Source organism: Crinia signifera, chromosome 5 (genome assembly GCF_055691185.1).
Source record: "Crinia signifera chromosome 5, ASM5569118v1, whole genome shotgun sequence".
NCBI classification, from domain to species: Eukaryota; Metazoa; Chordata; class Amphibia; order Anura; family Myobatrachidae; genus Crinia; species Crinia signifera.
The window spans coordinates 220,407,185-220,435,053 of record NC_139221.1 but is presented as its reverse complement, the minus strand read 5'-3'; the positions used below and the strand labels follow the sequence as shown (position 1 = coordinate 220,435,053).

Below are 27,869 nucleotides of genomic sequence, written 5' to 3'. Positions count from 1 at the left end.
CACCGTCCCCTTAAACCTAGAGGCTTGGCTTCTGATCGCCCGCGTGGTGTTATATGTCGCTTGCACTACTTTGCCCAAAAGGACAATATAATGTGAAAAGTTCATCAACTGGACGGCATTGACTTCAAAGGGTCATTGATACAAGTATACCAAGATTTATCCTGGTACACCCTCCAGCAGTGGAAAGATCTCATGCCACTTACTGAGGAGCTCCACAAACGTCAGATTAAGTAACGCTGGGGCTTCCCGTTTACCCTACAGGTTTCGTCTGCCAGGAAACTGCATGTCCTGGACAAGTCCCTCAGATCTGCCCATGTTTTGCTCCAACCTTGGTCTGTCTAGCCTTGTGCCCCCTGACTGGGACTCCAATATTCCTGACCTACAGCTCCCTGCTTCGGCCACCCATGGGGCCTCATGGCAAGATGTGTGAGGATCCAAGAAGAAGCCCGATACCTCTCCTTTCCGGCCAAGACACTAATGTGACCTGACTGTTCTCCATGTTTTCTTATGTTAAAGACTCTTCCCACCCTAGAATTATCTAAGCCATCTCTTTCTACGACTATTATGGGTGAGGACTTTCCATTTATCTAGGCATTTCTATTATTTTGTGCACTGGTACTTACTGCCCACCCAGGAGTGTATTTCAATGGGCCAGATCCTCCTCCCACAGTGCCACAGCTGTCTCCAATGTTGCTTGTACCAGTCAGAACTTATAGGAGTGGCAGAACATAGGGCAGGAGAAGGTAGTGGTCAATTTAATGGAAAGGAGTGGGGGTGCTGGTAAGATAAAACTAGACAAAGAGAGGGGAAGAGGATATAGGGGGATAATACAAAACATGGGGAAAAGGACAAAAGGCAATCTAAAACATTCACTAACGGGTGAATATAAAAACACAGGAAAGAGTGGTTCAACTTAGAGGACATACAGATGCAGGGAGGGAATGAGCAGAATACATGACATACAAATTTGAGGGGGTAGAATGTAAGGCTGATAATACAGTACAATATGGGACATTACACGGAAAGCACAATGCAGGACATACAAATGGAAAGGAGGATGGGCACCACAATACAGACATACAGATGAATGAGATGAAACACAGGTTTAGTATATATGCCGACATTTGGGTTGTTGGCGGTCACAATTCTGGTACCAAAATCTCAACTGCTGATATTACCACCATAAGGCATCCTGGTGAACAAGCTCTATTCTCCCTTGTGGGGATCCACAAACCCCATAGAGGGGGAATATAACCTTGCACAGAGCAAAGCGAGCCACCATGCCCACAGTGTGTTGAGCGCAGTGAGCACGCAAAGGGCGCTTTGTGCGCCCCTCCTCTTCCGGCATTCCGGTGGCAGGGATACTGCTCTTGGCATTGTGACCTCCGGGATACCGGCTGCCGGCAAATCATACTGTACCCGAAACACAAAGTGCAGACCACTCCACCTAATGTCCTGATAACTTCCAGCAGCGATTCCGGTGGGGTATATATCCCTAACCCTCTACTGAGCACCTAATCCTAAACTTTCCTCCAGTAGCCTAACCATAACCCCCCAATTCCTGCTGAAGCCGATATTGTTCAATGTGAACCTTTCAACAATACCTATATCATAACTGTTGAATACATTTATAGGTACTTATGTATTATCTGGGCTCCCATGTTTTTTTTTTTTAATAAACAATTTTATTAAGCAGTTGTGGAAAATACAGTGACATTCACAGACCAGCTGTTATATATACATTGTTGTTGTACATTTGTCACAAGCTGCTAAATTTTCTATTTTATCGCAATAAAGATTAAACAAAGTTGCAATGGGTATACCAATAAAGTCTACCAGTTAATCTTTGCTCCCATGTTAAATAAACCCCATTTTTTCATACCCCTACTATCCAACTACGCATGGAGTTGATTTTATATAGTGTGGCGAGCGCAGCGAGCCACTGTGCCCGAAGCGTGGCGAGCACAGCGAGCCCCGCGAGGGGACGCGGTCTCATAAGAAAAACGGGAGCCCAGATATTACATAAGTACCCATTTATATAATAAAAAACGGTACTTATATGTTAGCCGGGCGCCCAGCTACGCTACGCTAACAACGTAGCTTTGGCTACGTTATCAGCGTAGCCATTGCCGGGCGGCTGGCTAATCTCGGCCATCCATTGGGGAATGGCGGCGAATTAGCGTAGTCACCGCTGAGGGAGCATCACATGGTTTCCCAGCTCCCCCAGCGGCACTACGCTAATAGCGTCCATCCAGGAGTGGAATGGTGCCCGGGACTGCGGGGAGCCGAGTGCCGGAGCCACACAAGGGACATCGTGGATGTGGATGGTAAGTATGATACACACACAAACACACAATCATATGGCCACTATCCACATCGGCGTGGAGTTAACTTTATAAAGTGTGGCGAGTGCAGCGACCCACCGAGCCCGAAGTGTGGCGAGCGCAGCAAGCCCCGCCAGGGGATGCAGATATGCGTCCCCTGGCGGGGCTCGCTACGCTCGCCGCGCTTCGGGCTCGGTGGCTCGCTACACTTTATAAAATTAACTCCACGCCTGCGTGCATAGTGGGGTTAGGACGTGGATAGTGGCCATATGACCCTTTATATGTTAGCAGGGCTCCAGTTACGTAATTTGCGTAACTTACGTCATTTGCGTAAGTTACGTAGTTTATGTAGCCAGCATAGTGGTGTATTGGTTTTCTCAATACACCACTACACAAACTACGTAACGGGCACCCAACTAACATATAAGTACCTAAAAACCTCTTAAATTGTATATAAATTATTATATTTTTTTTGTGTATTATACATAAAAAATACATCTATGCAAATATACACACAGCCAGACTAACATGTTGGCATTCCCATTGTCACAATATCAACATTAGACACTGGGTTTTAGTTTGTCAGGAAGAGAGAACCGACAAAAAAAGAAAGAAAAACGCTTTTTGGGCGCACTCTTTTGTATATGATTAAATTAAATAATTAATACATAACTTTTATTTTAGACTTAATTTAAAATAGGGTGGCACAAAGGGTTACTTTAAATTCTAGATATTAAAATGTAGTGTGATCCTCGTACTAGTTTAGTTCAAGGAAAATTAGCAGATTGGTCACACCTTTAATATATCATTCAAGCACTGGTTTTTATCAGAGGTACAGTTACCAATGATAGTAGGCAGTGAAATGATTGGGTTCTCCTCGAATGTATAACAAATAAATGCTTAATAGCGTCAGGTAATATACCTAAATTGGTAATATGAGGAGAAAAGAAAGTTACACAGCCTCAGTATGAAATTCTAATTTTTAATAAAACACTCACTCCAGCAGTCATTGTTACAGGTATTTTATTTGAAACGGCGGCTCCTACCCCCAATTATGATGTTGCCACACCTGGGCTTCCCTGGGGGTCTCCCACCTAGGTACTGACCTGGCCCTCCACTGCTTGGCTTCCAAGTTCGGAGAGGGTTTGGGCAGACCAGTGGGGTATGGTGGCAATATCTTAGGGTTCAATGTCCCATCAAATAGACCTGTTGGGCTGCAAGAGGGGATCACCTCACCAGGCGCAACAGGTGAATTTTAAGCAAACGAATTGTATATATGTGGACAAATATCAATTAAGGGATTACAATGTCCCTGACTAATTGGGCACTGGAACACTAAAAGTGATCCTAAATCGATAAATCGGTTATTGCTGTGGGTGTATTAATTAGATGGGGAAAGATGATCAGAAAAGGGGTAGCAGTTGGCTGCTTGCTGATGGCAGGATTTTAGGAATTGATATTTTTTTTGAAAGAATTATTTGAGTATATGGTCAAATGCGATAATTGCACCAATTAGGGTAATGCTACACACCAGGCGATGTTTAGAGGTGAAAATTCCACTGTTCCTGGTAATGTCAATACATATATGCGGAGATCGCTCTGTGTAGAGAAACACAACTATCCTGCTGCTGAGCGCAGTGATTGAGGAATTAATTAAAGTATGTAGTCAAATGCGATAATTATACCAATTAAGATAATGCCACACACCATACGATTGAGGATGTTTGGAGGTGATAATTACACTGTTATGCACTGTATAGTAGCAGATTCAGTTGCCAATGATGATCGAACACTCAGTAGCTGTACTTGAGAACGTGCATGGATAGATTGTTGCATACAAAGGTAACAATACGTAAGTGCAGAAATCACTCTGTATAGCGAGACAGCTACACCGCTGCTAACTGCAGGGAGGGAGCGTCTCTCTAACCTGTTGCCGCGGCTGGCGTGGATCGAGTGGAAGTCCCGTGCTGAGGTTTCACATACGGAGCGGTGACCCGCTGACCGCTAGATGACGGCGCCGGGATGTTTGGATGTTTGGAGGTGATAATTACACTGTTATGCACTGTATAGTAGCAGAGTTAGTTGCCAATGATGATCGGACACTAAGTAGCTGTACTTGAGAACGTGCATGGATAGATTGTTGCATAAAAAGGAAACAATACGTAAGTGCAGAAATCACTCTGTATAACGAGACAGCTACCCCGCTGCTGACTGCAGGGAGGGAGCGTCTCTCTAACCTGTTGCCGCTGCCTGAGTTAGCGGCTGGCGTGGATCGAGTGGAAGTCCCGTGCTGAGGTTTCACATACGAAGCGGTGACCCGCTGACCGCTGGATGACGGTGCCGGGGTGAGGACCTGTTGCCGTCAGATCTGCTGCTTGGTTGCGCTGGTGCTCGCTGGTGAGCGTGTAGATAGGGGCATATAGGAGCCAAGGGCTGCCGCTGATGTCCTTACTTGATGGTCGGAGGAGTGGGAGGCTGGAACTTGCAGTTTGGCACTGCAGGAAGAAGCCCGTTAGGCGAAACACGTGTCCAAACTGCAAGTTCCAGCCTCCCACTCCTCCGACCATCAAGTAAGGACATCAGCGGCAGCCCTTGGCTCCTATATGCCCCTATCTACACGCTCACCAGCGAGCACCAGCGCAACCAAGCAGCAGATCTGACGGCAACAGGTCCTCACCCCGGCACCGTCATCCAGCGGTCAGCGGGTCACCGCTTCGTATGTGAAACCTCAGCACGGGACTTCCACTCGATCCACGCCAGCCGCTAACTCAGGCAGCGGCAACAGGTTAGAGAGACGCTCCCTCCCTGCAGTCAGCAGCGGGGTAGCTGTCTCGTTATACAGAGTGATTTCTGCACTTACGTATTGTTTCCTTTTTATGCAACAATCTATCCATGCACGTTCTCAAGTACAGCTACTTAGTGTCCGATCATCATTGGCAACTAACTCTGCTACTATACAGTGCATAACAGTGTAATTATCACCTCCAAACATCCAAACATCCCGGCGCCGTCATCTAGCGGTCAGCGGGTCACCGCTCCGTATGTGAAACCTCAGCACGGGACTTCCACTCGATCCACGCCAGCCGCGGCAACAGGTTAGAGAGACGCTCCCTCCCTGCAGTTAGCAGCGGTGTAGCTGTCTCGCTATACAGAGTATAAAAAAAACAAATATAGGATATGACCTTTCTATGGCGCAATGCGGCCTCTAGTCCGTACTTATCCTCGGTTATCACCCAATAACCAAACACAATAGTAAACAAAAAGTGGACTTTCCAAACTTTTAAGGCGCAATCAGTCCAGATATTATCCGACCGTCAGAAGGCTCATTCAGTCTCTCTTGTCTGATTGATCCAGTGTTTCTCGGGGGAAATCAGAAACAATAACAACCATCAGTTAGATATAAATCAATAAGGGACGGTTTCAACTGCTGGTGAGGAAACGAAGAAATGTAAGTGGGCGTACCCTACTCACAGTGTGACAGGTGGTGTAAATACACGTAGCGGGTACTTGTCCTGCCGATAAGTCTTCTATGATCTCTTTCAGTAGGGATGGCAATGCATGTATATGTGGCGGGTATTGGTCCTGCTGATGGATTTTCTAGGATTTCCACTCAACCTCTCAGTGACGTATATGCCGTGTAGAATGAAAATAAACAACAATGTGTGACTCTATTTTTGGTGCACAAATTATTTAAAGTGTGTTTAGCACTAGAGTGTCTCCATAGGCGCACCTCACTCACTTAGAATCAGGGTGAGGTACACGTATAAAGGTTTCTTTTGTACTCAAAAAATATTTAGTGCAATTAAGGTGATAGGTGATTTCAAGTGAGTGAGGTGCGCCTATCACCTTAATTGCACTAAATATTTTTTGAGTACAAAAGAAACCTTTATACGTGTACCTCACCCTGATTCTAAGTGAGTGAGGTGCGCCTATGGAGACACTCTAGTGCTAAACACACTTTAAATAATTTGTGCACCAAAAATAGAGTCACACATTGTTGTTTATTTTCATTCTACACGGCATATACGTCACTGAGAGGTTGAGTGGAAATCCTAGAAAATCCATCAGCAGGACCAATACCCGCCACATATACATGCATTGCCATCCCTACTGAAAGAGATCATAGAAGACTTATCGGCAGGACAAGTACCCGCTACGTGTATTTACACCACCTGTCACACTGTGAGTAGGGTACGCCCACTTACATTTCTTCGTTTCCTCACCAGCAGTTGAAACCGTCCCTTATTGATTTATATCTAACTGATGGTTGTTATTGTTTCTGATTTCCCCCGAGAAACACTGGATCAATCAGACAAGAGAGACTGAATGAGCCTTCTGACGGTCGGATAATATCTGGACTGATTGCGCCTTAAAAGTTTGGAAAGTCCACTTTTTGTTCGCTATACAGAGTGATTTCTGCACTTACGTATTGTTTCCTTTGTATGCAACAATCTATCCATGCACGTTCTCAAGTACAGCTACTGAGTGTTCGATCATCATTGGCAACTGAATCTGCTACTATACAGTGCATAACAGTGTAATTATCACCTCCAAACATCCTCAATCGTATGGTGTGTGGCATTATCTTAATTGGTATAATTATCGCATTTGACTACATACTTTAATTAATTCCCCAATCACTGCGCTCAGCAGCAGGATAGTTGTGTTTCTCTACACAGAGCGATCTCCGCATATATGTATTGACATTACCAGGAACAGTGGAATTTTCACCTCTAAACATCGCTTGGTGTGTAGCATTACCCTAATTGGTGCAATTATCGCATTTGACCATATACTCAAATAATTCTTTCAAAAAAAAAATATCAATTCCTAAAATCCTGCCATCAGCAAGCAGCCAACTGCTACCCCTTTTCTGATCATCTTTCCCCATCTAATTAATACACCCACAGCAATAACCGATTTATCGATTTAGGATCACTTTTAGTGTTCCAGTGCCCAATTAGTCAGGGACATTGTAATCCCTTAATTGATATTTGTCCACATATATACAATTCGTTTGCTTAAAATTCACCTGTTGCGCCTGGTGAGGTGATCCCCTCTTGCAGCCCAACAGGTCTATTTGATGGGACATTGAACCCTAAGATATTGCCACCATACCCCACTGGTCTGCCCAAACCCTCTCCGAACTTGGAAGCCAAGCAGTGGAGGGCCAGGTCAGTACCTAGGTGGGAGACCCCCAGGGAAGCCCAGGTGTGGCAACATCATAATTGGGGGTAGGAGCCGCCGTTTCAAATAAAATACCTGTAACAATGACTGCTGGAGTGAGTGTTTTATTAAAAATTAGAATTTCATACTGAGGCTGTGTAACTTTCTTTTCTCCTCATATTACCAATTTAGGTATATTACCTGACGCTATTAAGCATTTATTTGTTATACATTCGAGGATAACCCAATCATTTCACTGCCTACTATCATTGGTAACTGTACCTCTGATAAAAACCAGTGCTTGAATGATATATTAAAGGTGTGACCAATCTGCTAATTTTCCTTGAACTAAACTAGTACGAGGATCACACTACATTTTAATATCTAGAATTTAAAGTAACCCTTTGTGCCACCCTATTTTAAATTAAGTCTAAAATAAAAGTTATGTATTAATTATTTAATTTAATCATATACAAAAGAGTGCGCCCAAAAAGCGTTTTTCTTTCTTTTTTTGTCGGTTCTCTCTTCCTGACAAACTAAAACCCAGTGTCTAACCATTGATATTTAAACGCTGGGCGCACCACCAACCCCTTAAACTACCAGAATTTATCAAGACGTGTAGTTCTTCAAGTTGGTCTACTGAATATTACACAGATTGTTAGTCTGTGCGGATCTTCAACCCCTCTCTTGTTCACAATATCAACATTGTCTGCCCCCATTTTAGGGTTAGCTTATTAAAATACAGTTAGAGCTAGATTAGGGTTAAATGAAAAGTTACAAGGAAATTGTAATTTTGATATGCTATGGACAATGTGGCCATGTTGATGTTCAGATCATATTTGCTTAATAAACCAGACCCTTATTTAATATTACATTATCTAATATCTATATCTAGGTGCTAAATTAGTACAATATTAAAACAGGTAATTAAGAATATACTTATCACACACTTTGGATGGAAGTTCTGTTTGTTATGCTGAATCCAGGGTTTGTGAGCTTTTCATACCAGGGCAGACTCAGTGCAACAACTCCTTTTTCTTGGACTTTAATACGAGTAACTGTTCCATTCCTGCAGAAAGTCCCTATGTCGATGGGCGTGTCCAGCACAAAAGTGCTGATCTTGAAGTTGACCAAGTCTGGACAAGTGCTTGAAGGATGTACCTGTCTCAGCCATGGAGTGGAAAAGCTAAGCATAAGACCGCTGTTCCGGGAGGCTGAAATGTGCCAATAGAACGTCCGATTTAAACCAGGCAAGCTTGAAGGTTGTAGGGTTATATTCAAAGGGCACAAGTTAGAATGGCAGTCTAGACATAAAAGGAAACACAAACATCAGTAATATGGCGGGTCACCAAGAAGGTTGCAAAAGGACATTTTTATCAATGAGTTTTAACTATTTAAAACTCATTGGACCATATTCAATTGCTATGTGGCTTCCATTCTCCGGTCTAAAGCAACGGGAGATCGCGGGGCAATATGCAATTGAGGTTTTTGCACTGATCATGCTAATTAAGCAGCTAAAACAGACCAAACTTATTGGCATGCCACCAGAAATTCCTGTTTATATGCTCAAACGAGTGACTTTTGCAGACATCACCTCGCCACCCTGGGGGCTGAAATGCAGGCACTAGCAGCTAGACACGCACATAGACTATGCAGCTACATCTGAATAGCTCTGTCGGGCACCCTCTAGTGTCTGCTTGTGTAAACTTGTGGCCAGATGTACTGCACAAATTATTGGGACTTACCATGAATGAATTAACATACTGACAGAAAAGGTTCAAACTAAGCAAATGGGTAAATATAAAAAACAGTCAAAATAAAAGGACTTAAGTTTAAAATAACATGTTTGGATGTATCTATTGTCGCTCGCTCGCTCTGTCAGTCGCTCGCTTGCTGACAGATAAATATTGAACACTTACCAATTGTCCTGTTGATTTCCATAATAAAATACTTTTCAGGAGTGTTGCAGCTGAAGGTGTAATCCACTTTCATACCAGGGAGTATTTCTAGATTAGAATCCTTGCAGTTATTGTTTGATTTGCAGATATAACATTGTGCCGGCTGTGTATTATTACTACGTTTTATACGAACAGTTATGTTGTTGGGGGGCTGTAAGGATATGTTGATTGATTCTGTGATAGAAGAGGAAAGCATAGTTACTATGGAGGAAAGAGAGAGTGATTAAGTGAAGAAAGATACTAGCCAATCAGTTCCGAATTTATTTTACAGGTTTTAATTGTACAATGACAGTTAGTAGCTGATTGGTTGGTATTTATCCTTCTAAAAGCTTTAACATCTAAGATATTAAGAACTAGAACATTTCCTATTGACCCCTCTACAGAATTGAATTCAATTTGCTCTATTTTTTTTTTTTTTCAGTTTTAGAATCTTAATTTGTATTTCTCAAATATAAATAATGTAAACTAAGTATACATTTACACTATTGAGGCTTCTCCTGTAAAAGTGTTACAAATCAGAGTTTGGCCATTGATTTACCTATCATTCCTATCAAAGTTACTATGTTGGATCACCAAATACAAAAACAACATTGGATTGTATAAATGAGGGTAAATTATTGAATATAGAGATTAAAAATAAAGGACTAGAAAGAAAATCCACAAAATACAGGGGGAAAGTTACTAATAGGTGTATCCTACTTCACAAGTTATGTTGCTATGGGCAACCAATCAGAATCTACTTATTTATTTAGCAACCTCTAGAACAGGGGTCTTCAACCTTTAAGACAGTGTGGGCCACATTAAAAAATTCAACGAAGCCCGAGGGCCACTAAGCTCTACTGTGGTATTTAGCACAGCTCTTAATAGATAGACAGCACACCCCCCACATAGATAGTTGGCACAGCTGCCCATACACATAAACCCTGCCCCCAATATATAGTCTGCACCAGGGCTATTTCTAGACAATTAGGGCCCCAGTGCCAACAGAATAAAAATGCAGCCCCCCCCCCCCCCCCCCCCATACATCATTTGATATTTAAGAAATTGCGAGCGCCGCAGGCGCGCTCCCAAAAAGGGGTGTGGTTTAATTATAAGGGGCATGGTCTAATGATAAGAGTGTGAACTAGCAGGAAAAAAATTACCTGACATCTCAATTTTGCAACCTGCATGACCAGACATTGGTTACCGCAGGAATGGTTGTTGTCCTTCCACGCTTAAGTTGGCTGTCTAAAGGCCGCACAGTGACATATAAACATGAAGGCCCATTACACCATGATGCCCATTATACATTATGCCACACACCGTGATGCCCATTGCACAATATGCCACACACCGTGATGCCCATTGCACATCATGCCACACACCTGGATGCCCATTGCACATCATGCCACACACCGTGATGCCCATTGCACATCATGCCACACACCGGGATGCCCATTGCACATTATGCCACACATCGGGATGCCCATTGCACATTATGCCACACATCGGGATGCCCATTGCACATTATGCCACACACCGGGATGCCCATTGCACATTATGCCACACACCGGGATGCCCATTGCACATTTTGCCACACACCGTGATGCCCATTGCACATTATGTCTCACACCATGATGCCCATTGCACATTATGCCTCACACTATGATGCCCATTGCACCTTGCACTATAAGGCCCCCAATACTCCTGCTTATGCATATGATGCCCCCAGCAGTGCCTCTCACAAAATGCCACCAGTAGTGTCCCTCATAAAATGCCACCAGTAGTGTCCCTCACAAAATGCCCTAGTATTTCCCTCCATAGTCAGCACTGCATTGCGCAGCATGCCAGCCCTCCCTTCGTCAGCACCACATTGCACTGCCAGCCCCCCCTCCCCATAGTCAGCACCCTCCCTATATACAGGGCCACATTGCACTGCCAGCCCCCCTCACCCATAGTCAGCACCCTCCCCATACACAGGGCCACATTGTACTGCCAGCCCCCCCTCCCCCATAGTCAGCACCCTCCCCATACACAGGGCCACATTGCACTGCCAGCCCCCCCTCCCCCCTAGTCAGCACCGCGGTAGCTAGCCAGCATCACCCTCTCCTGAGACACTTGCCTTAGTGTCCCTTACAGAGGTCTCCTTCAGAGGGCTGCTGCTGGCGGCGTCGGCTGTCTTAACAGCCATGGAGCAGGCAGGGACAGGTGCGCGGCTGCCGGCAGTTGTCACACCCACTCCAATCTCCCGGCTGTCTAAAAGGACATGGGCAGGACGGGTGTGCGGCGTCAGGAAGTACACAAGGCATATGTTCGCGCACGGTCCCGCCCGCCCCAGCCAGCACATCCACCTCCGCCACGTCCCACTGCTAATGCGACAGCGTGCGGAAGGATTTTAAGAGGACAGCGCGCGGAAGGATTTTAAGAGGACAGCGCGCGGAAGGATTTTTTTTTTTTAAATCAGCACAGCATTTAATAAAAAAAGCAATTCACTGGCAGGCCACCTAAAACTACTCGGCGGGCCACTCGTGGCCCGCGGGCCATGGGTTGAAGACCCCTGCTCTAGAAGATAGTAGACAGGATCTGATTGGTTGCTCATAGCAACATCACATGTGAATTAGAATACACATCTTAGTAAATATCCCCCACAGTCTCCAGACAGATCTGTTGCTCCAATAGATGTGATGCTTGCCAGATCTGATTGCGTCCTTGATGGCTATAATAGTTCCAACACACACCACTCTCCTCATCACATGACAAACAAGATTCTAATGACACTCACAATAGGAAAAATTCCAGTCTTAGGTGCAGAAACTCTTAAGGTGCCCATACACGTTACAATTATTGTATACAATATTGTATACAATATTGAATCTCATCGCTTCTCAGTTTTGCGATGAGATGAGATCTAGTACAAAAAGTATGTGCTGCACATACTTTTTGTACTAGATCTCATCTCATCGCAAAACCGAGAATCAATGAGATGTGATATTGTATACAATATTGTATACAATAATTGTAACGTGTATGGGCACCTTTAGACACACTTTCTTTTTACCATCATCATCCTATTTTAATATGGCACCACAAAAGATCTGTGGGTGTTGTATAGCGCCCCGACAGTCAGGATTCCAACAGTCATTATACAGTATTTGCCAGGGGCAAGCATGTTGAAGCCCTATCTCCATGCTGGAGGATTGGTGCACTAGCCACAGATTCTATTCTCCCTCTATGTAAGTCGTGGACCCCCATGTTTTAACAGTGGGAATTACGATGTCGTTTTACTGACCGTCGGAATCCCAAAGATGATGGTATAAATCAGGGAAGGATCAGCCCATGAGAAAAGAGGGCCCTGCGGGATAGCGCTTACAATCTAAAAAAGAGGAGGAGTGACAGACACACATGGTAGACACAATTTTGTCATTTTAATAACTATCAAGTGTTTTAAAATGAACCATTGGAGTTTTATGAGGAACCGACTATCCTCTGATCCCATAGGAATGAATGGATAGTTTGGTAACTTATATACACTTTGGTCCTCATTGTCCTTACATCGGTCCACTGCGTTTTTGCACAGGGGAATGATGATAAGCCACTATGCATGTGCAGGTCTTCTGTGTGGGTGCCTTCACCGACTTGCACATGGGGGGGGGGGGGGGGGCGGGGATAGCGATGGGGCATGGCATTTCATGGGCGTCTCCATGAAAATGTAGGCAGTTCCCTTGCAAATGCGGGCGGGACGCAGTGTCCCGGGGGCTGGAGGCTGACGTCACATAAGGGGATACAGTGGCGAGGCGTTTTTTTTCTGGAGGGCGGGCACTCCGTTACAGCTTACCGAGTCAACCAGAATCAGGCCCTTTAAGTTCTCCACCCATTAACTTATTCTCCATCTCCTGTCTCTGGTCTCATCTGTTCCCCAAAAACCTATTTTCTCTAAGTCTGTAACCTTACAGTATGCTGTTACCATGCCAACAATTGGGATGTAGGCTTTTAAAATCTCAGCGTCCGAATTCTGATCATAAGTATGGCGGAGTGTCTTCGCATTAAGCTAGGATGAGGGGTTAGGGTTAGGCTGCGGGTGAAGGGGGGCAGCATTCAGATAATAAGTATGGCAGAGTGTCTTAAGGTCCCCCATCTACTAGTGCGATTTGGCTCCTGGAATGAGGTACAGATGAAGCTAGCTTCATCTTTGCAGGGGCTGGCGATACTGTCGCAGGTGCCAGCTCCCGCCAGGGGGCGCGCGCACGCCCCATGGCAACAGAGCTTGCCTCAGGTCCCCACCGCCTCTGCTGGTCCCCCTCGCCGCCCCGACCCCCCCCCCCCAACCCTGCCCGTCTCCCTGAAGCGGAGACGGGCAGGATGCCGCTGCCCCGCCGATGGGGGATTGGGACGTGCGTCCTAGTTCAGTGTAGCCCCTGTCCGCCGGCGCTCGCTATAGGTGAGGCCCTGGTGACCCCCGGCCAAAGATGACAGGGGCTACCTCTGTATCGGATGAATTTTCCCTCTGACTCTGATCCGAGGCACATTCCTGTATACCTCAAAGTAGTAGATGGTGGCCTTTCGTTTTAGGCCAGGAGGGGGTAGTTTAGGCACTAGTGGGGAGATTTAGGGTCGGGCTGCAGGTAGGTAGATAGGTAGTGGGAGAGGGTAAGTATACTTACCCAGCCCCTGTCGGATTCAGTAGAATCCCATCTACCGGTCATGCATACTGAATCTGCGTTACATCCTCCTCTAGCTAGTTATATTATCCTAGAGATTTCAATATTTATTTACAGTTTCTTATATAGCACAGCAGATTCCGTTGCGCTTTACAATAGTAGACAGTGATAAAACAAACTGGGTAACAACAGACAGACTTGGAGGTAGAAGGGCCCTGCTGCAAGCATAGAATCTATAGGGATATAGGAGGAAAACACAAGGACAGGCATCAGTAATTGCACAGCAGTCCCACCAAGTTACAAGTCCAGAAGGGAAGCTATATAATACGTAAGTGCCTCAGAGGGTTATGCGTGTAGAACTTAAATATGATAGGCTTGCCTGAAGAGGTGAGTTTTCAGGGAACACTTGAAAGTTTGGAGGCTAGTGGAGAGTCTTATTGTGCGTGGTGGGGTATTCCATAGGATGCGAGCAGCCAGATGAAAGTCCTGTAATAGTGAATGGGAGCTAGTGATCCGTGCAGAAGAGAGACGCAGATCTTGTGCAGAGCGGAGCGGTCGAGATGGGAGATATTTTGTGATAAGTAAAGAGATATATGCTGGTGCAGTATGGTTAATAGCTTTATATGCTAGTAGAAGTGTTTTATATTGAATACGGTAAGATACAGGCAACCAATGGAGGGACTGGCAGAGCGGATCAGCAGACGATGAGCGATTTGCTAGGAAGATCAGCCTAGCAGCAGCATTTAAAATTATCTTGTTTCCACCTGATAACATTTCTCACCCTATTGTCCACCAACATTTTTTGTTAATCACAAATCACCCTTTTCTACAAAATAACAAATTCCATCAACCTCCCAGTAATTATCTATATAGAGATTTTATGTAGGAACTTCTAATGAACCATTCGGTACTTATGTATTATCTGGGCTCCCATGTTAAATGCACCCCATTTTTTCATACCCCTACTATACAACTACGCATGGAATTGATTTTATATAGTGTGGCGAGCGCAGCGAGCCACCGTGCCCGAAGCGTGGCGAGCGCAGCGAGCCCCGCGAGGGGACGCGGTCTCATAAGAAAAACGGGAGCCCAGATATTACATAAGTACCAACCATTCTTGTGCCCAGTGTACAGTGTTTGGCAAGAAGGACTTGTTAGGTCAATACATTATTTTGCATAAGAAAAAAAAAATATATATATAGCAATGAGGGGTCACAGCATGAGAACTCGCAACATTATAACTTTTAGGTTTATTGTTAAAAAAATACTAGATGACTTTGTATTGTTTAATTCTTTATATATCAAGATGCAGATGCACAATCAACTACACATTGAAGTCTGTGTGCCTCTTCTCTTGAGGGAAAATAGCCGACGGCCGTCGGGAACTCGGCTGTCAGTGTTTTGACAGTGGGGATCCCGACGTCGGGTAAATGACTGTCGGGATCACGACTGTCGGGAACCCATCCGGCATCCCTTCTCTCTATGTAAGATAAGATGCCAGGCGTTGCTAGCATCAGTGCCATATTTCCGGTGATTTACTTTAGAAATTCCACACATAATAATGATTCACCATACTAATATTTTATACTTGTTACAGAGATCAACTGTAAAATTGTAGACATATCCAACATCTGAAATAATAGATGTTGCCAAACACGCTGTTAAATTTTGAGTACAATCCCAAAAGAATGCTTGTGTTGCAAGAGGAAACCAGAAGAGACAAGATGAGTCAGGGTCACCTGGGTTCACATTTAGAGCACAAGAAAATATTGCTCATTGAATGAGCTGCAACATTGGAAAATCTCTGTAAACAATGCATCGTGCAACATGCAGAACAAGTAGGAAGCATTGGTTGAAACTCAACTACTTTACAATATTCGTTCTCTAACTGCAATACCCTTAACCCACCAGCAAAAAGGAAGGCAGTCTTAAAGGCATTGTGGGCCCTAGGCAAATAATGCACCAGGGCCCCTACTTAAGTAAAATAAATCTTAACTTCCTGCGGTGTCTCTCCACCTGCTATCAGCCCCCAGTAATAAGCAGCTTCCAGCCAGTAACTGTTTGGCTGCAGGCCGGTAGAGAATGTTTCCCGGCAGCTCTGATTTTGTCTAATTCTTAATCAAAGCAGCCGGGCAGCACTCTCTACTAGCCTCACAAGTAACTCCAAAGGCATCGGCAAACCTCTGCTCAAAGGCCCCTACAATTGTGGTGCCCTAGGGCAGCTGCCCAGTAAGCCCATGTGTTAAGATGGCCCTGCATTTTATATCTTACAATTATATTCTCTACTATAATCACCAAATTCCAGTTTCCTCTCAGGCTGCCATGCACTTCATTCTTATTCGGAACATTACAAAATTCTTATAAGAAAACCTGAAATTCTGATTACAGCTTCTGCCCAGCATGGCTGGGGAACAGAGCCCCTGACTCTACTGGCTATAGAAAATGTCCACCGCTTGCAATATGTTCTGAAGAGCTCTCATCAACACCCTTTAATTAAACATTAATTGTATAGTGCATCTACTTCTGTGACTAGTAAATGATACCCCTTTCACACTCGCAAGCCGGGTACAAAATCCCGGCTGCAATCCGGGTTGCAAGCGCTAGCCACCCAACCCGGCATTAAGCCGGATGGGTGATGTCATCTTGAGGCAGGGCCAGGGCGGCGCTGGGAGATGTCAGCATCTTCCAGCGGCACCTTTACACTGCAGTGAACGGGACCCGGGTTGCGTTGACCCAAGAAACCCATTCACACTGCGCCTGGACCCGCAAGCGTTTCGGGTCCAGCCCTGGGGAAAAATCCTGGAATACTGAACGGCATCATCTACCAGGACCCATTCACACTGACCAATTTCCCGGGTTAATGCGTGTTTAAAGAAAAAAAAAAAAGTATTCTTAAATCATTTACATATTACAGTATACAGTGCTGAGATAAATAACTATGGAAAAAAAGGTATCATTTAATTTCTGCCTCAAGCAACTTTGGCTTGGCGCACCCCTAGCTAAACATATATATATATTTGCTGCCAGCTTTGCACAAATACATCCATTGTATCAATAATGGTTATGATAAACCTGTAATAAAATGACCTGTGCTACTGAGAAAGCTGACACTACATGCTGAATCAATTGGACAACTGGAACACAAGAAAACCATTCAATTAAAAAGAAAATTCTCACTACTGAATAAGTAGACCAGAAGAGGTAGGCACTATAGCAGTAGTTACTAAAGGCCGTCCTCAAGTACCCCCAATAGTTCACAATATTCAGGTGACCCTGCAGGTGCACAAGTGTACTCATTACACACTGACATATTTTAAAAGAGCTCCAGGTGGAGCTTATTATTACACTTCGGTTTCTGTGCATAGACCTGGTAAACGTGCACTGCTGGGGGTCATGGAGGACAGAGTTTGGGAACCACTTTACTATATGATCACCACTGTTCAAGACCCATGGTGCAATTTCTAAAATGGACAGTGTAGCACAACTTTAATATTTGTACGAATCCAGCCTGGTTAAAATTATTACCGAGAAACTGCCTATTTTTCTATTATATCATCTGAAAATGCTCAGGATTAAACACTTTGATATTGAGCAGGTCCACGAGAACATTCTTTGGAAAATGCCGTGACTTGCACAATCTGAAAATCAGTGCCATAGAAGTCAGTCAGGAGTGAAATGACCAGAGCATGGAGCCTGGCCCAGCTACAAGGGTTGAGTGGTTGTACGTAAGAAGAAAAAAAAAGTAGCACCTACTAGGTGTAAAATGCAGGTGCCAGTCCAACACATTCCAATGATATATTTGGCTATAAAATGGAGGTGGTGGATGGGATGTTAATTGATCAAGATATATTTCCTTAAAAACAAAAAAAAAGTATGGTAGGGCAATATTCAGGGAAGAGTAGGGCATGTTGGACAAACTGTTTATAGGTTGAAACAGGGCTGCCATCAGAAACAGTGGGGCCCGGGACTTACAAAATAGGTAGGGCCCCCCCCAGTGTTAAGGGCCATACACACTACAGCGATCCCGCTGGCGGCGGGGGGTGGCATCGGCAAGTGCCTACACACTTCCCGATGCCACACACGAGTGGGAAGACAGCGGCAGGGTAACAACGGTCATGCTGCAGCATGGCTATTGTCCTTCTTCGTCCGAATATGCTGGACGAGGGAGGGGGTCGTTAACGAGGAGCGTGTGCGAGCATTGTTAAAAATGCATTGTACACACTGGACGCTATTGTTCACAATATCATTCAGTAAGCCCTTTCTGAACGACATTGTGACCAATATCATTCAGTGTGTATGGGGCTTTACAAGTGTGTGTAGGCACAACAAATATTGAGTACCTTAAAAAAAACATTGTTTACAGTGTTACACACTAAATAAAAATCTGGTTCTGATGCCAGGTTTTTATTTTGAGAGGGTGAAACACTGTAAACAATGTTTTGTTTAAACACACACAAACACTACCAGCCTCAGGCAATGTTTTACAAAATCAGAGAGCCAGCACCCCCTCTCCCTGCTATGAGTATTAAATAATTCCCATCACACATAGACATCGAATGGGCAGGTGGGAGGACAGATGGCCAGATGCTGCTTTCCCTTCTCTGGTCTTGGGGATGGCGGTGCTGGCTCCTCATCCTCCTCCAACTGGCGTCGCGGTGAGATGACATCAGTACGTCACTTTGCGGCGCCTGTCGCACGGTGGGGGGCGGGGCTTTCCCCAGACAGCTGCCTCTCACTATCGAAGATAGCAGAATGGCCACGGCCCGCTGCAGTTAAGCGGCGGGGGCCCGGGACTCAAGTACCCCCAGACCCCGCTGTCGGCGGCCCGTTGAAAAGACAATAAGGGTCAAAGTCTTGAAGGTCCACTACCTGGTTTTCAGAATGCAACAGACACAGAGGGGGCAATTTAATAGTTTTGGCATGCACATCTCAAGTGACAGTAGTATGGAAGTTCAATAAACATCCTAGCCTCTGATGTGTGACCTTATGCATGTATACAGTTTCACATTTCACTACTTACTTATATAAACCTGAAATAACGACTCGGAGACTTGGGTTTGGCAGAAATTGTTAGCTGAATTTATTTAAAACACTTTAAGTTAATTGATTGTACTATAACTCCTTAATTAATGGTGGCCCAGAAAGAACGGCTAGTGATCTAAGCTCCACCCCACGACTGATGTAAGTAATGGGGTATTCCCTAAACAACAAGTGGTATGGCTCATTGACTGTCCACCTGACCGGGTGGTGTCGCTGTCCCTGAGCGGGTGATCCAGCTCAGGCCTATAGTCAATGAAAGGTAAGCGCACCGAAAACAACAAATGTGATGCATAATCATCGCTTATTAAAGTCCTAAATCTATTAATCTGCCGTTCTTTCCCGCCAAAGAGGGGGTCTTGGTCCCAGGAAAAAACCCTGCCCCGCCACCAGCCTGAAGACACTCTCAGGAACAGATCCTCCAAAAACATAAACAGTCCTTTTTAACCAGATGGACGCCATCAACCCGGAAGAGATGGTGGTACTGATACCTAATTCGGTCTTGCTTGGTGACCGCCCCTCCGGCAGCTATAAGCCACCATGCCACCACTGCGTTAAGCTTCTTCCTAGCCTCGTCTTTTGCTCTACCATCTCGTGCACCTCTCCAGCGCAAGCGGGGTATGATATACGACCAAATTATGGTGCAGGTAGGTCATGCTGCGTTAATGGCCCCAAGATCACTCAAGATCTGTGCCCGCAGCTCCAGTTGGGACATCTTCCCCAAGTCGTTGCCGCCTAAGTGAATCACCAGGATATCGGGCAACCCAGAATACTTAGGGGAAAGGGGATCAGGGAAGTTACTTTTGCACAGGTAGGTACTCAATGTACCCAGGAATGGCCCCAATTCTTTAATTATGAACGATTTATTCGTTATTATGATTTTTGTTGTTGGGGGTGCTGCCAAGGACATTAGTGTACAATAGAAACATTTGCATTTTATTGATATTTATTTAAAAGAAAAGTTATTGATATGAAATTAATTCGGTACTTATGTAGTATCTGGGCTGCCGATTTTTTGATTGTATGCCTTAAGTTAAGGCATACAATCAGATGCGATGCGATGCGATGCGATATCGCATCGCATCGCATCGCATGCGACCATCGGATGCGATGACCCGATTTTTCCATAGGAATCAATGTTAAAATGGACTGAGTCCATTTTAACATGGAATTCAATGGGAAAAAGGGGTCCTTTTCATACCCCTACTATCTAAGTGGGCATGGAGTTGGATATAAACCTGTGGCGAGCGTAGCGAGCCACCGAGCCCGAAGCGGGGCTCGCCACGCTTTGGGCTCGGTGGCTCGCTACGCTCGCCACAGGTTTATATCCAACTCCATGCCCACTTGGATAGTAGGGGTATGAAAAGGACCCCTTTTTCCCATTGAATTCCATGTTAAAATGTCCATTTTAACATTGATTCCTATGGAAAAATCGGGTCATCGCATAATGGTATATAATATAATGGTAATAGGCTGCAGTCTATTTTTTTTACGTATCATATATCAAACAGTTTTTATTTACAACACACACAGCGCCATTGCCGACGCGCGTTTCACGTATTTTTTCCCTCGGGGCAGAACCTGATTGTTAATCCTGGAGGTGATTTATTGTGGTCTTCTGCCAATCATTGCGCTTGATACAAACGTAAATTCATCATCAGGAATGCCTTAAGCTAACGCCATGACATGCCCCGGATACCTAGCCACCTCACCCAGCGTGAGCCAGTGAATACGGGTCCGCCCCCTGACGCTACCAGCTTTGCGGCCCAATAGACCTACCATCCATACCCTGAGGCTATCGCTTGCCACACCTATGGAGGAAGGAAATGTGTGAGAGGATATTAGTATCGTTTATCAAAACAATGCTTGCCTATGCCTATTTAGGAGAATCTGCCAAAGAAAGAAAAAATTTTGCTGCCCAATTTTGGTTGCATAGAATTTGGTAAAGTACCAATAGGACGCCCATTTCTGACACAAAGGGGGAAGGGTTCTGGGAACGGGGTTTACTCGGCCTGAGGACAAAAACGTCTGGACCTGCTGAGGTACTATTGACTATTTGATCGAATTGAATTCAGTCCGTCAGTTCAGGTAAACAAAATGTGAAAACTCTGGACGCTCTGCCCAACAACAGAGCGTAGTTAATCCCCGAGTAGGATGGGCACAATTGACATACAGACATCCAACAAAGCACTAGTGCAATCGGGCCGGTGCACTGCCCTCAGGGCAGTAGATGTGGGTGGATGTACTTCTTGTAACTAGCGGAACGCCATCGGCCCAAGGCCCTAATTTCTTCCACCGTGCGGCCTGCCCTTGCCGCGGTTGTAGCCGCCCCTATTCTGAAAGCGTGTGTGCCGAATTCCCTTGGGGAGAGGCCTAAACCTTCAAGGCATCTACGCAACATCCAGCTGAATTGGTACCTGGTTAGTGGTGACCCCCCGTATTGCAGTAGATAGGATCCTTCCCCAGGTGGCCTGCTGTCCCGTACTGGTCTGCTAGTGCTATTGGTCACACACTCCCAGGTAAGGCAGGGCCCAGAGCTATCCACCTCCCCTTTCCTTCTTGGCCTGTTTTGGATCTCCTTATCCTGCACCATAGGGACCCGCTGTCCAATCGCACATCTGATTGCAGCAAGGTAGCATCCTGTTTTTTGGATGGGGCTACCAGCTCGGACACCTGAAATGCCCCGTGGAAAGCAATGGAAAATGCCAGGCGGAAGAGCAGCCCTTGGAATGTGGACTCTGCGTACTGCTTGACGGCCCCCAATAGGGTTTGAAGGAGGGAGCCATCTATTGGGCGACGGGTGTCCGGGCGAACTGGCGCTAATCGCGCCCAACACTTCATGGCCTTGGATATTAGAAAACCCTTGGTGAAATCAGTTAGCCCCTTTAGCTTAGCAAAGAAAGAAATGCCTGCCAAATACCGCAACCCCACTGCCCTGGACCTTCCCGAGCTTTGCAAGCGCCAGAGGAAAGATAATATAAGCTTCTACTTACGCCTACTCCGTCCATGCTTGGCGATATGTCCTAAGTGTAGCCAGCGCTACTGCGAGTTGTGCTAGCCCCTCCAGGCCGGCTCGACTACCTGCCAAACATAAGAGGGGCAAGGGACCCCGACAAAATGTTAGCCTCGGGGGGCCAGCTTGCAGAATCTTTCCGATTGAAACCTTGACAGCGCATCTGCAACCTTGTTCTCCACCCCGGGCACATGTTGTGCCCGGAATAGGATGTTAAAATGCAAGCATTGTAGCGAAAGCTGTGCCAGTACGCACAGCACCATGATGGATTTGGCCTTCTGATTATTGATGGCGTGTACCGTGCTGTAGTTGTCGCACCAGAATAGCAAACCACGGTCCCGCAAGTGTACGCCCCAAATCTCCATGGCTACCATTATAGGGACTAGCTCCAACAGCAGCATGTCCCTGGTCAGCCCCTCCTGCCCCCACTGTCGGGGCCAGGCGGCTGCGCACCACTGGCCCTCCAGGTAAAAACCGAAACCTGTTGATCCAGCTGTGTCAGTGTAGAGCTGCAGGGCTGAGTTGTCGACGACGGGGGAAAGCCAGATCCGAACACCATTAAAATCCTCCAGGAAGGAGGCCAATACTGCCATGTCTCGCCGAATTTAGGTGGACAAGCGAAGAAAGTGATGGGATTTGGCGACCCCCACCGTGGCCCGCTCCAGCTTCCTGCAGAATAGCCGACCCATTGGTATGACCCTGCATGCAAAGTTGAGTTGGCCTAACAGCGACTGTGCCTGACGCAGCGTGATCTTATGGGATGCTAGGCATAGTGCAATACCGTCCCCCAGGTTGGCCACTTTGCCTGGTGGGAGGCAGCAGTAACCCTTCACCTTGTCGATCTGGATCCCCAGGAAAGACAAACAGGTGACAGGGCCCTCCATTTTCTCTTCAGAGATCGGCACACCGAAGTGTCGGAAAAGGGAACGGATATTGGCCAGGAGGTGTGTACATTGGTTGGAGCTAGATGGTCCAACGCAGAGGAAGTTGTCTAGGTAGTGAGCGATCCCGCTCATCCCTGCCGACTCCTCCACGCACCAGTGTAGAAACATGCAAAATTTCTCAAAGTATGCACACGATGCCGAACATCCCATTGGCAAACACTTGTAAATTTCGAAAGGAGCCCTCCCGCACCTCCCCCAGTATGGCTAGTGATCGAAGCTCCACCCCACAACTGACGTATGTAATGACGTATTCCCTAAACAACAAGTGGTATGGCTCCACCTACCTCATTGACTGTCCACTTGACCAGGTGGTGTCGTCGTAGCCGAGCGGGTGATCCAGTGCAGGCCTATAGTCAATGAAAGGTGAGCGCACCAAAAACAACCGATGTGATGCATACTCATCGCTTAATGAAAACCTAAAATCAATTAATCTGCCATTCTTTTCCGCCTTTCAGCCAATGCGTTTACGACCCCCTTTCCCCCTTCCCCCCTTGATAATCCATGATAGGGTGGGAAATTCCAGAAATTCCACAGGGAAAAGAGGAAGACTCCTCCTTCCCTGTTCCTATTATCCCAGCTAATTGTGCCCTCCCCTGTTTCCTTATTGGCTCCGAGTCACATGCTTCTTTAGGTACACACAGCCTTGGATGTTTAATTCACTACATTTCTATGGCAGTCATTACGTTGTTCTTTTTTAATCGTGCTGACTGTGACTGATTATAGCCTCAAATAGAACCTAATCCAGTCTAAAGTCCTGGATATGGTGCCTAAACCATGGACTTTGCACAGGTTTCTTCTTGCACCATAGGGTGTTGGGAGGATAATTAAATTGCTCCATCTTACACCACCTAGTGGTAGCCACGGGGAACAATTGAATTGCCGCCCAGGATATAGAAACACACTATGGGTACCTCATATTTTAAATCCACTTAAAAACATCCTGATTGTAAAGCACAATGCAGCTGTACAAATCAGTGTTTATAAGACTATGGTATTTGTTGGAAATAGCTTTATCTGACAAAAAAATCTAAATACATTATAAAAAGCATGAAGTACTGTGAATATATGCACCGTATATACATTCTACATATTGTCTTTGCCAATATCATTCTGAAACATAAAGCAATATGAAAGGTTTTAGAAATAAATGATTGAGAAGTAATAAATAGATACAGATGTAGCCACACTCATCATTGCGGTGATCCAGATGCTCCTGCTTGTTTGGTGCGGCAAATTCACAACCGTGGCATGGAATTGCCGCACTGTGATATTGCCGCTCAATGTTTTTCTATGAGTGAATTAGTGAACAGGCATGGTGACGGGATTGCGCCGATCGCCACAGGAGTTGCACCTGGCGTTAGAGCAGCAACAATGACTGTGGCTACATCTGCAAGTGGGAGATGAAAGAAAAAATAAATAAATCAATGCTGCATTATACCCATATGAAGCACAAAAAAATCCATTTGTCAATTAGATTGCCCTATTTGAACTGGCAAATACTGTATGGACACACCATAATCAGTTCTTTATACCTTATCAGAGCTTATCGTACATTTCTGGCTTGAAAAAAAAAGGCTTGCCACAAATAACAAAGCAATACACCAAGAAGACTCACACTCCTTTATAATAACAGAGATTCCCTGGGTTAAATTCACCTCTACAATACATAAACATTTCTTATTGTACACAGCACTGCTATTCGGTTTACTATGTCCGAATGCTGTTTTTTAAATACAAAAATCTCTCTCTACTGATATACTATATACAGTCATGTGAAGAATAAAGCCTTCTATTGCTTTTGCCTTACAACTTACAGGTTGTGTTTGAAAAGAACATTTACGAGCTGTCAAATACTCATGTGATAAATATCGCAGAAAAGATTGCATATTGACGCTAGTATTTAACCAAAACTACGTGAACATGAAAAAGTGCACACGTAATATTGCACACCAATAAAGGTGATAATTTAAGCCAGGTGATGTTAAGTAAAAAACATTTTTTTCTCTTTGACCAAGTGCTACACAAATATACAAGTATGAACGGTTGTGCAGGTTATGGTTTGGCGCATTAAGATTTAGTTAATATCATCTTAAAGTATCTCAAGTAAGCAATTTTGCTGCCCTTTAGTTTGTAAAGAGTTATATCGTTATTTCCATATAATTTGCAGTCTTTTATTCTATAGGACAGTGGATTTCCTGACAAATATACCCAAAGATCAGGCAACTGCCCATATAGGGACTGATTCTCATAAAGTTTTTTCCTAAAGTTGTGTGATAATTTGCAACTTGCATTCATGAAAATGTCTGAAACTCCCGATGGTCCCAGGCAAGCAGCAGGCATTTTGGGTGAAATGTAATAGGATGAGAGATTCAGAAAGTGAGAGATTTGGTAAGAAATCGCCAGTTTTTTTTACAGCGGCAATCATTTACACTGCAAAACCAGTTTGATGTTGAATTTTAAATGGCTGCTGCTTTAAAAAAAAACTGGAAATTTCTTTGGTCTGATCAGAGGGCATGTTATGTGTTCACAGCCGCAAGCATTGGACCACATGGTCAGACAGAAACTGTACTTGATATGTAAGTGGCACTAGAGATGTGCAAGAAAATGATTGCTTAGCATTCAGAGTCAGTGTCCGCGATAGTACACACTCTGTTTCATGCTCAATTAAAACATGGTACTTGTTTAGTTTCACGGCGGCAGTTACGTAGTTTACGTAGTGCTGTATTGAATACCAAAACAGCAGTATGCTGCCTATGTAAACTACGTAACTGCTTCTGTAGCCCTGAAACTAAACAATGGTTAATATCCCTACTATCCATGTCATACCCCCACTAACCACGTTGGCGTGGAGTTGATTTTATAAAGTGTGGCAAGTGCAGCGAGCCACCGAGCCCCACAAGGGGACGCGTCCGCTCACCACACTTCGGGCTCGGTGGCTCGCCACACTTTATAAAACCAACTCCACACTGACGTGGATAGTGGAGGTATGACGTGGATAGTGGGGGAAATGTGTGTGTGGTGTGCATTATACTTAAGGAGCCCATATACGGTCCGTTGTGTAGGGCTCCGTTCTGTACTATGCGATGCGCGCTCCCGCGCATCACATAGTACGGTACAAAAAGTATGTGCTGCATATACTTTTTGTACTAGGTACACATCGGATCGCAGTGCATGCACATGCACACTGCATGCACTAGGGATGCGATCCGATGTGTACTGTTTAAGTACAGAACGGATCCGATTAACGGACCGTCTATGGGGGGGCATTACCCTCCTCCGGCCACCGTGATCCACCGATGGGTCCCCCTCCTCCGGCAGTCACTCCCCGACGCCATCGTTCAGTTCCCCTCCTCCGTCACTGCTAGTGTACATTGTACGCAATTAGCGTAGTGCCGCTGGGGGAGCAGGGAAACCATGTGATGCTCCCCAGTGGCAATGCGCTGAATTACGTACATTGCTGGCGCCAGGGAGTGACTGCCGGAGGAGGGGGACTGAAAGCTGCCACCCGTGACCGTCTTCCGCCGGGATCGGTAAGTATACAAAGAAGCACCCACCCTGCTCCCTCTGCCATCCACCAACCTGCTCCCAGTGTAGATTCACGGCGGCACCTGCTAAGCTACATCTGTGATTGCGCACACAGAAAACATGGCACCAGTGTCACAGCTCCCATGCCCATTCTGCAAGACCATAGAATCACTCACAGTCCATGTTCCCTGGATTTGCATTGATGTTGTGAATTTGTATGCAGTTGCTTAGAATTTGTGATTAATTATTTGGGTGTCTGCTTCATTTGCATTATTTCTCAAGTCCAAGGGCTGAAAAACCGCAGCCACATACAAGTCAGGATCAGTACTCAAGCTCATACCATTTGGTGCTCTCTTCAATGGCATCTCCATTTGCGATTGTATAAGAGAGGATCTGCATAAGGCAATTCTAAATAAGCTATAAGCAATACAGGCAATGACTTGCTACAGAGGAATTTTGATCTGATCATTGATGAACAAGAAGATAGCCAAGGGCATTATCATGTACAGTCAAAGTACCCGGAAATATATTCACTATGAGTAACCAGCAATGATGACGGTTCACACATCCCATTTTAATCCCAAAGGGCAACTGTGGTGATAATTAGTTAACAGACTTGGACTTCTAATTACAAGGCTTTGCAGTCAATGCTTACATATATTAAAAAGTAATTACTACACCAAGTCAAGAAATGCCAGAGGGGACAGGGTCTCTAGGTCTGCAAGTGGTGATGGCGTTGTGGTGCTTATAGTTGTTATAATGTCTAGATCAGTGATTTTCAACTCTCTGCACACCAAACAAGATTTTAGAACTGCCAAGGTAGATCCCCACTAGAAAAATTACATAGGCCCCCACAAGAAAAACACAACCCTATTGACCCTCAAAAGCAATCACACTGGTCCCCACATAACAAAAATAAAATGCATTAGCCGTCACATGAAAACAAAAATCCCATTGGTCCCATAGTAAAAAAGAAAAAGAAAATTGCATTGCCCCATAGAACACAAAAACAAACACAATGACCCCCAGATAAGTACAGTCTGTTCTTGGCTCATCATCTGCTTGTAGAACACAGGAGACACCTTATGCCAATGCCAATTGTTTTCAGTGTTTAGTGCCCCAGTGGGTAGAGTTAAAAGTGCCCTCATGTGAACACCATAGGATTCACTGCCTAGCTGCCATCATGTTCTTCTATGGAGCTAGTGGGTACAGTATAACAGCAGGAACAACCCCTCCCCCAGGTGCAAACTACTGTATTAGAAATT

General features: G+C 45.2%; 1 protein-coding gene and 2 pseudogenes across 1 annotated transcript in view; 1 reads left to right on the top strand and 2 right to left on the bottom strand.

Moving 5' to 3' along the window:
- The window catches only part of CDCP1 (CUB domain containing protein 1), a 68,562-nt gene that overhangs the window by 30,078 nt on the left and 10,615 nt on the right, over positions 1-27,869 (bottom strand). The window contains exons 2-3 of the mRNA XM_083188554.1: positions 9,410-9,622; positions 8,441-8,794 (exon numbers count right to left, since the gene is read on the bottom strand). Coding sequence (XP_083044680.1) covers positions 8,441-8,794; positions 9,410-9,622 — 567 coding nt within the window. The remainder of the gene's footprint in view (positions 1-8,440; positions 8,795-9,409; positions 9,623-27,869) is intronic.
- Positions 3,382-3,500, bottom strand: LOC146005947 (5S ribosomal RNA; annotated as a pseudogene).
- On the top strand, positions 7,429-7,547 carry LOC146005946 (5S ribosomal RNA; annotated as a pseudogene).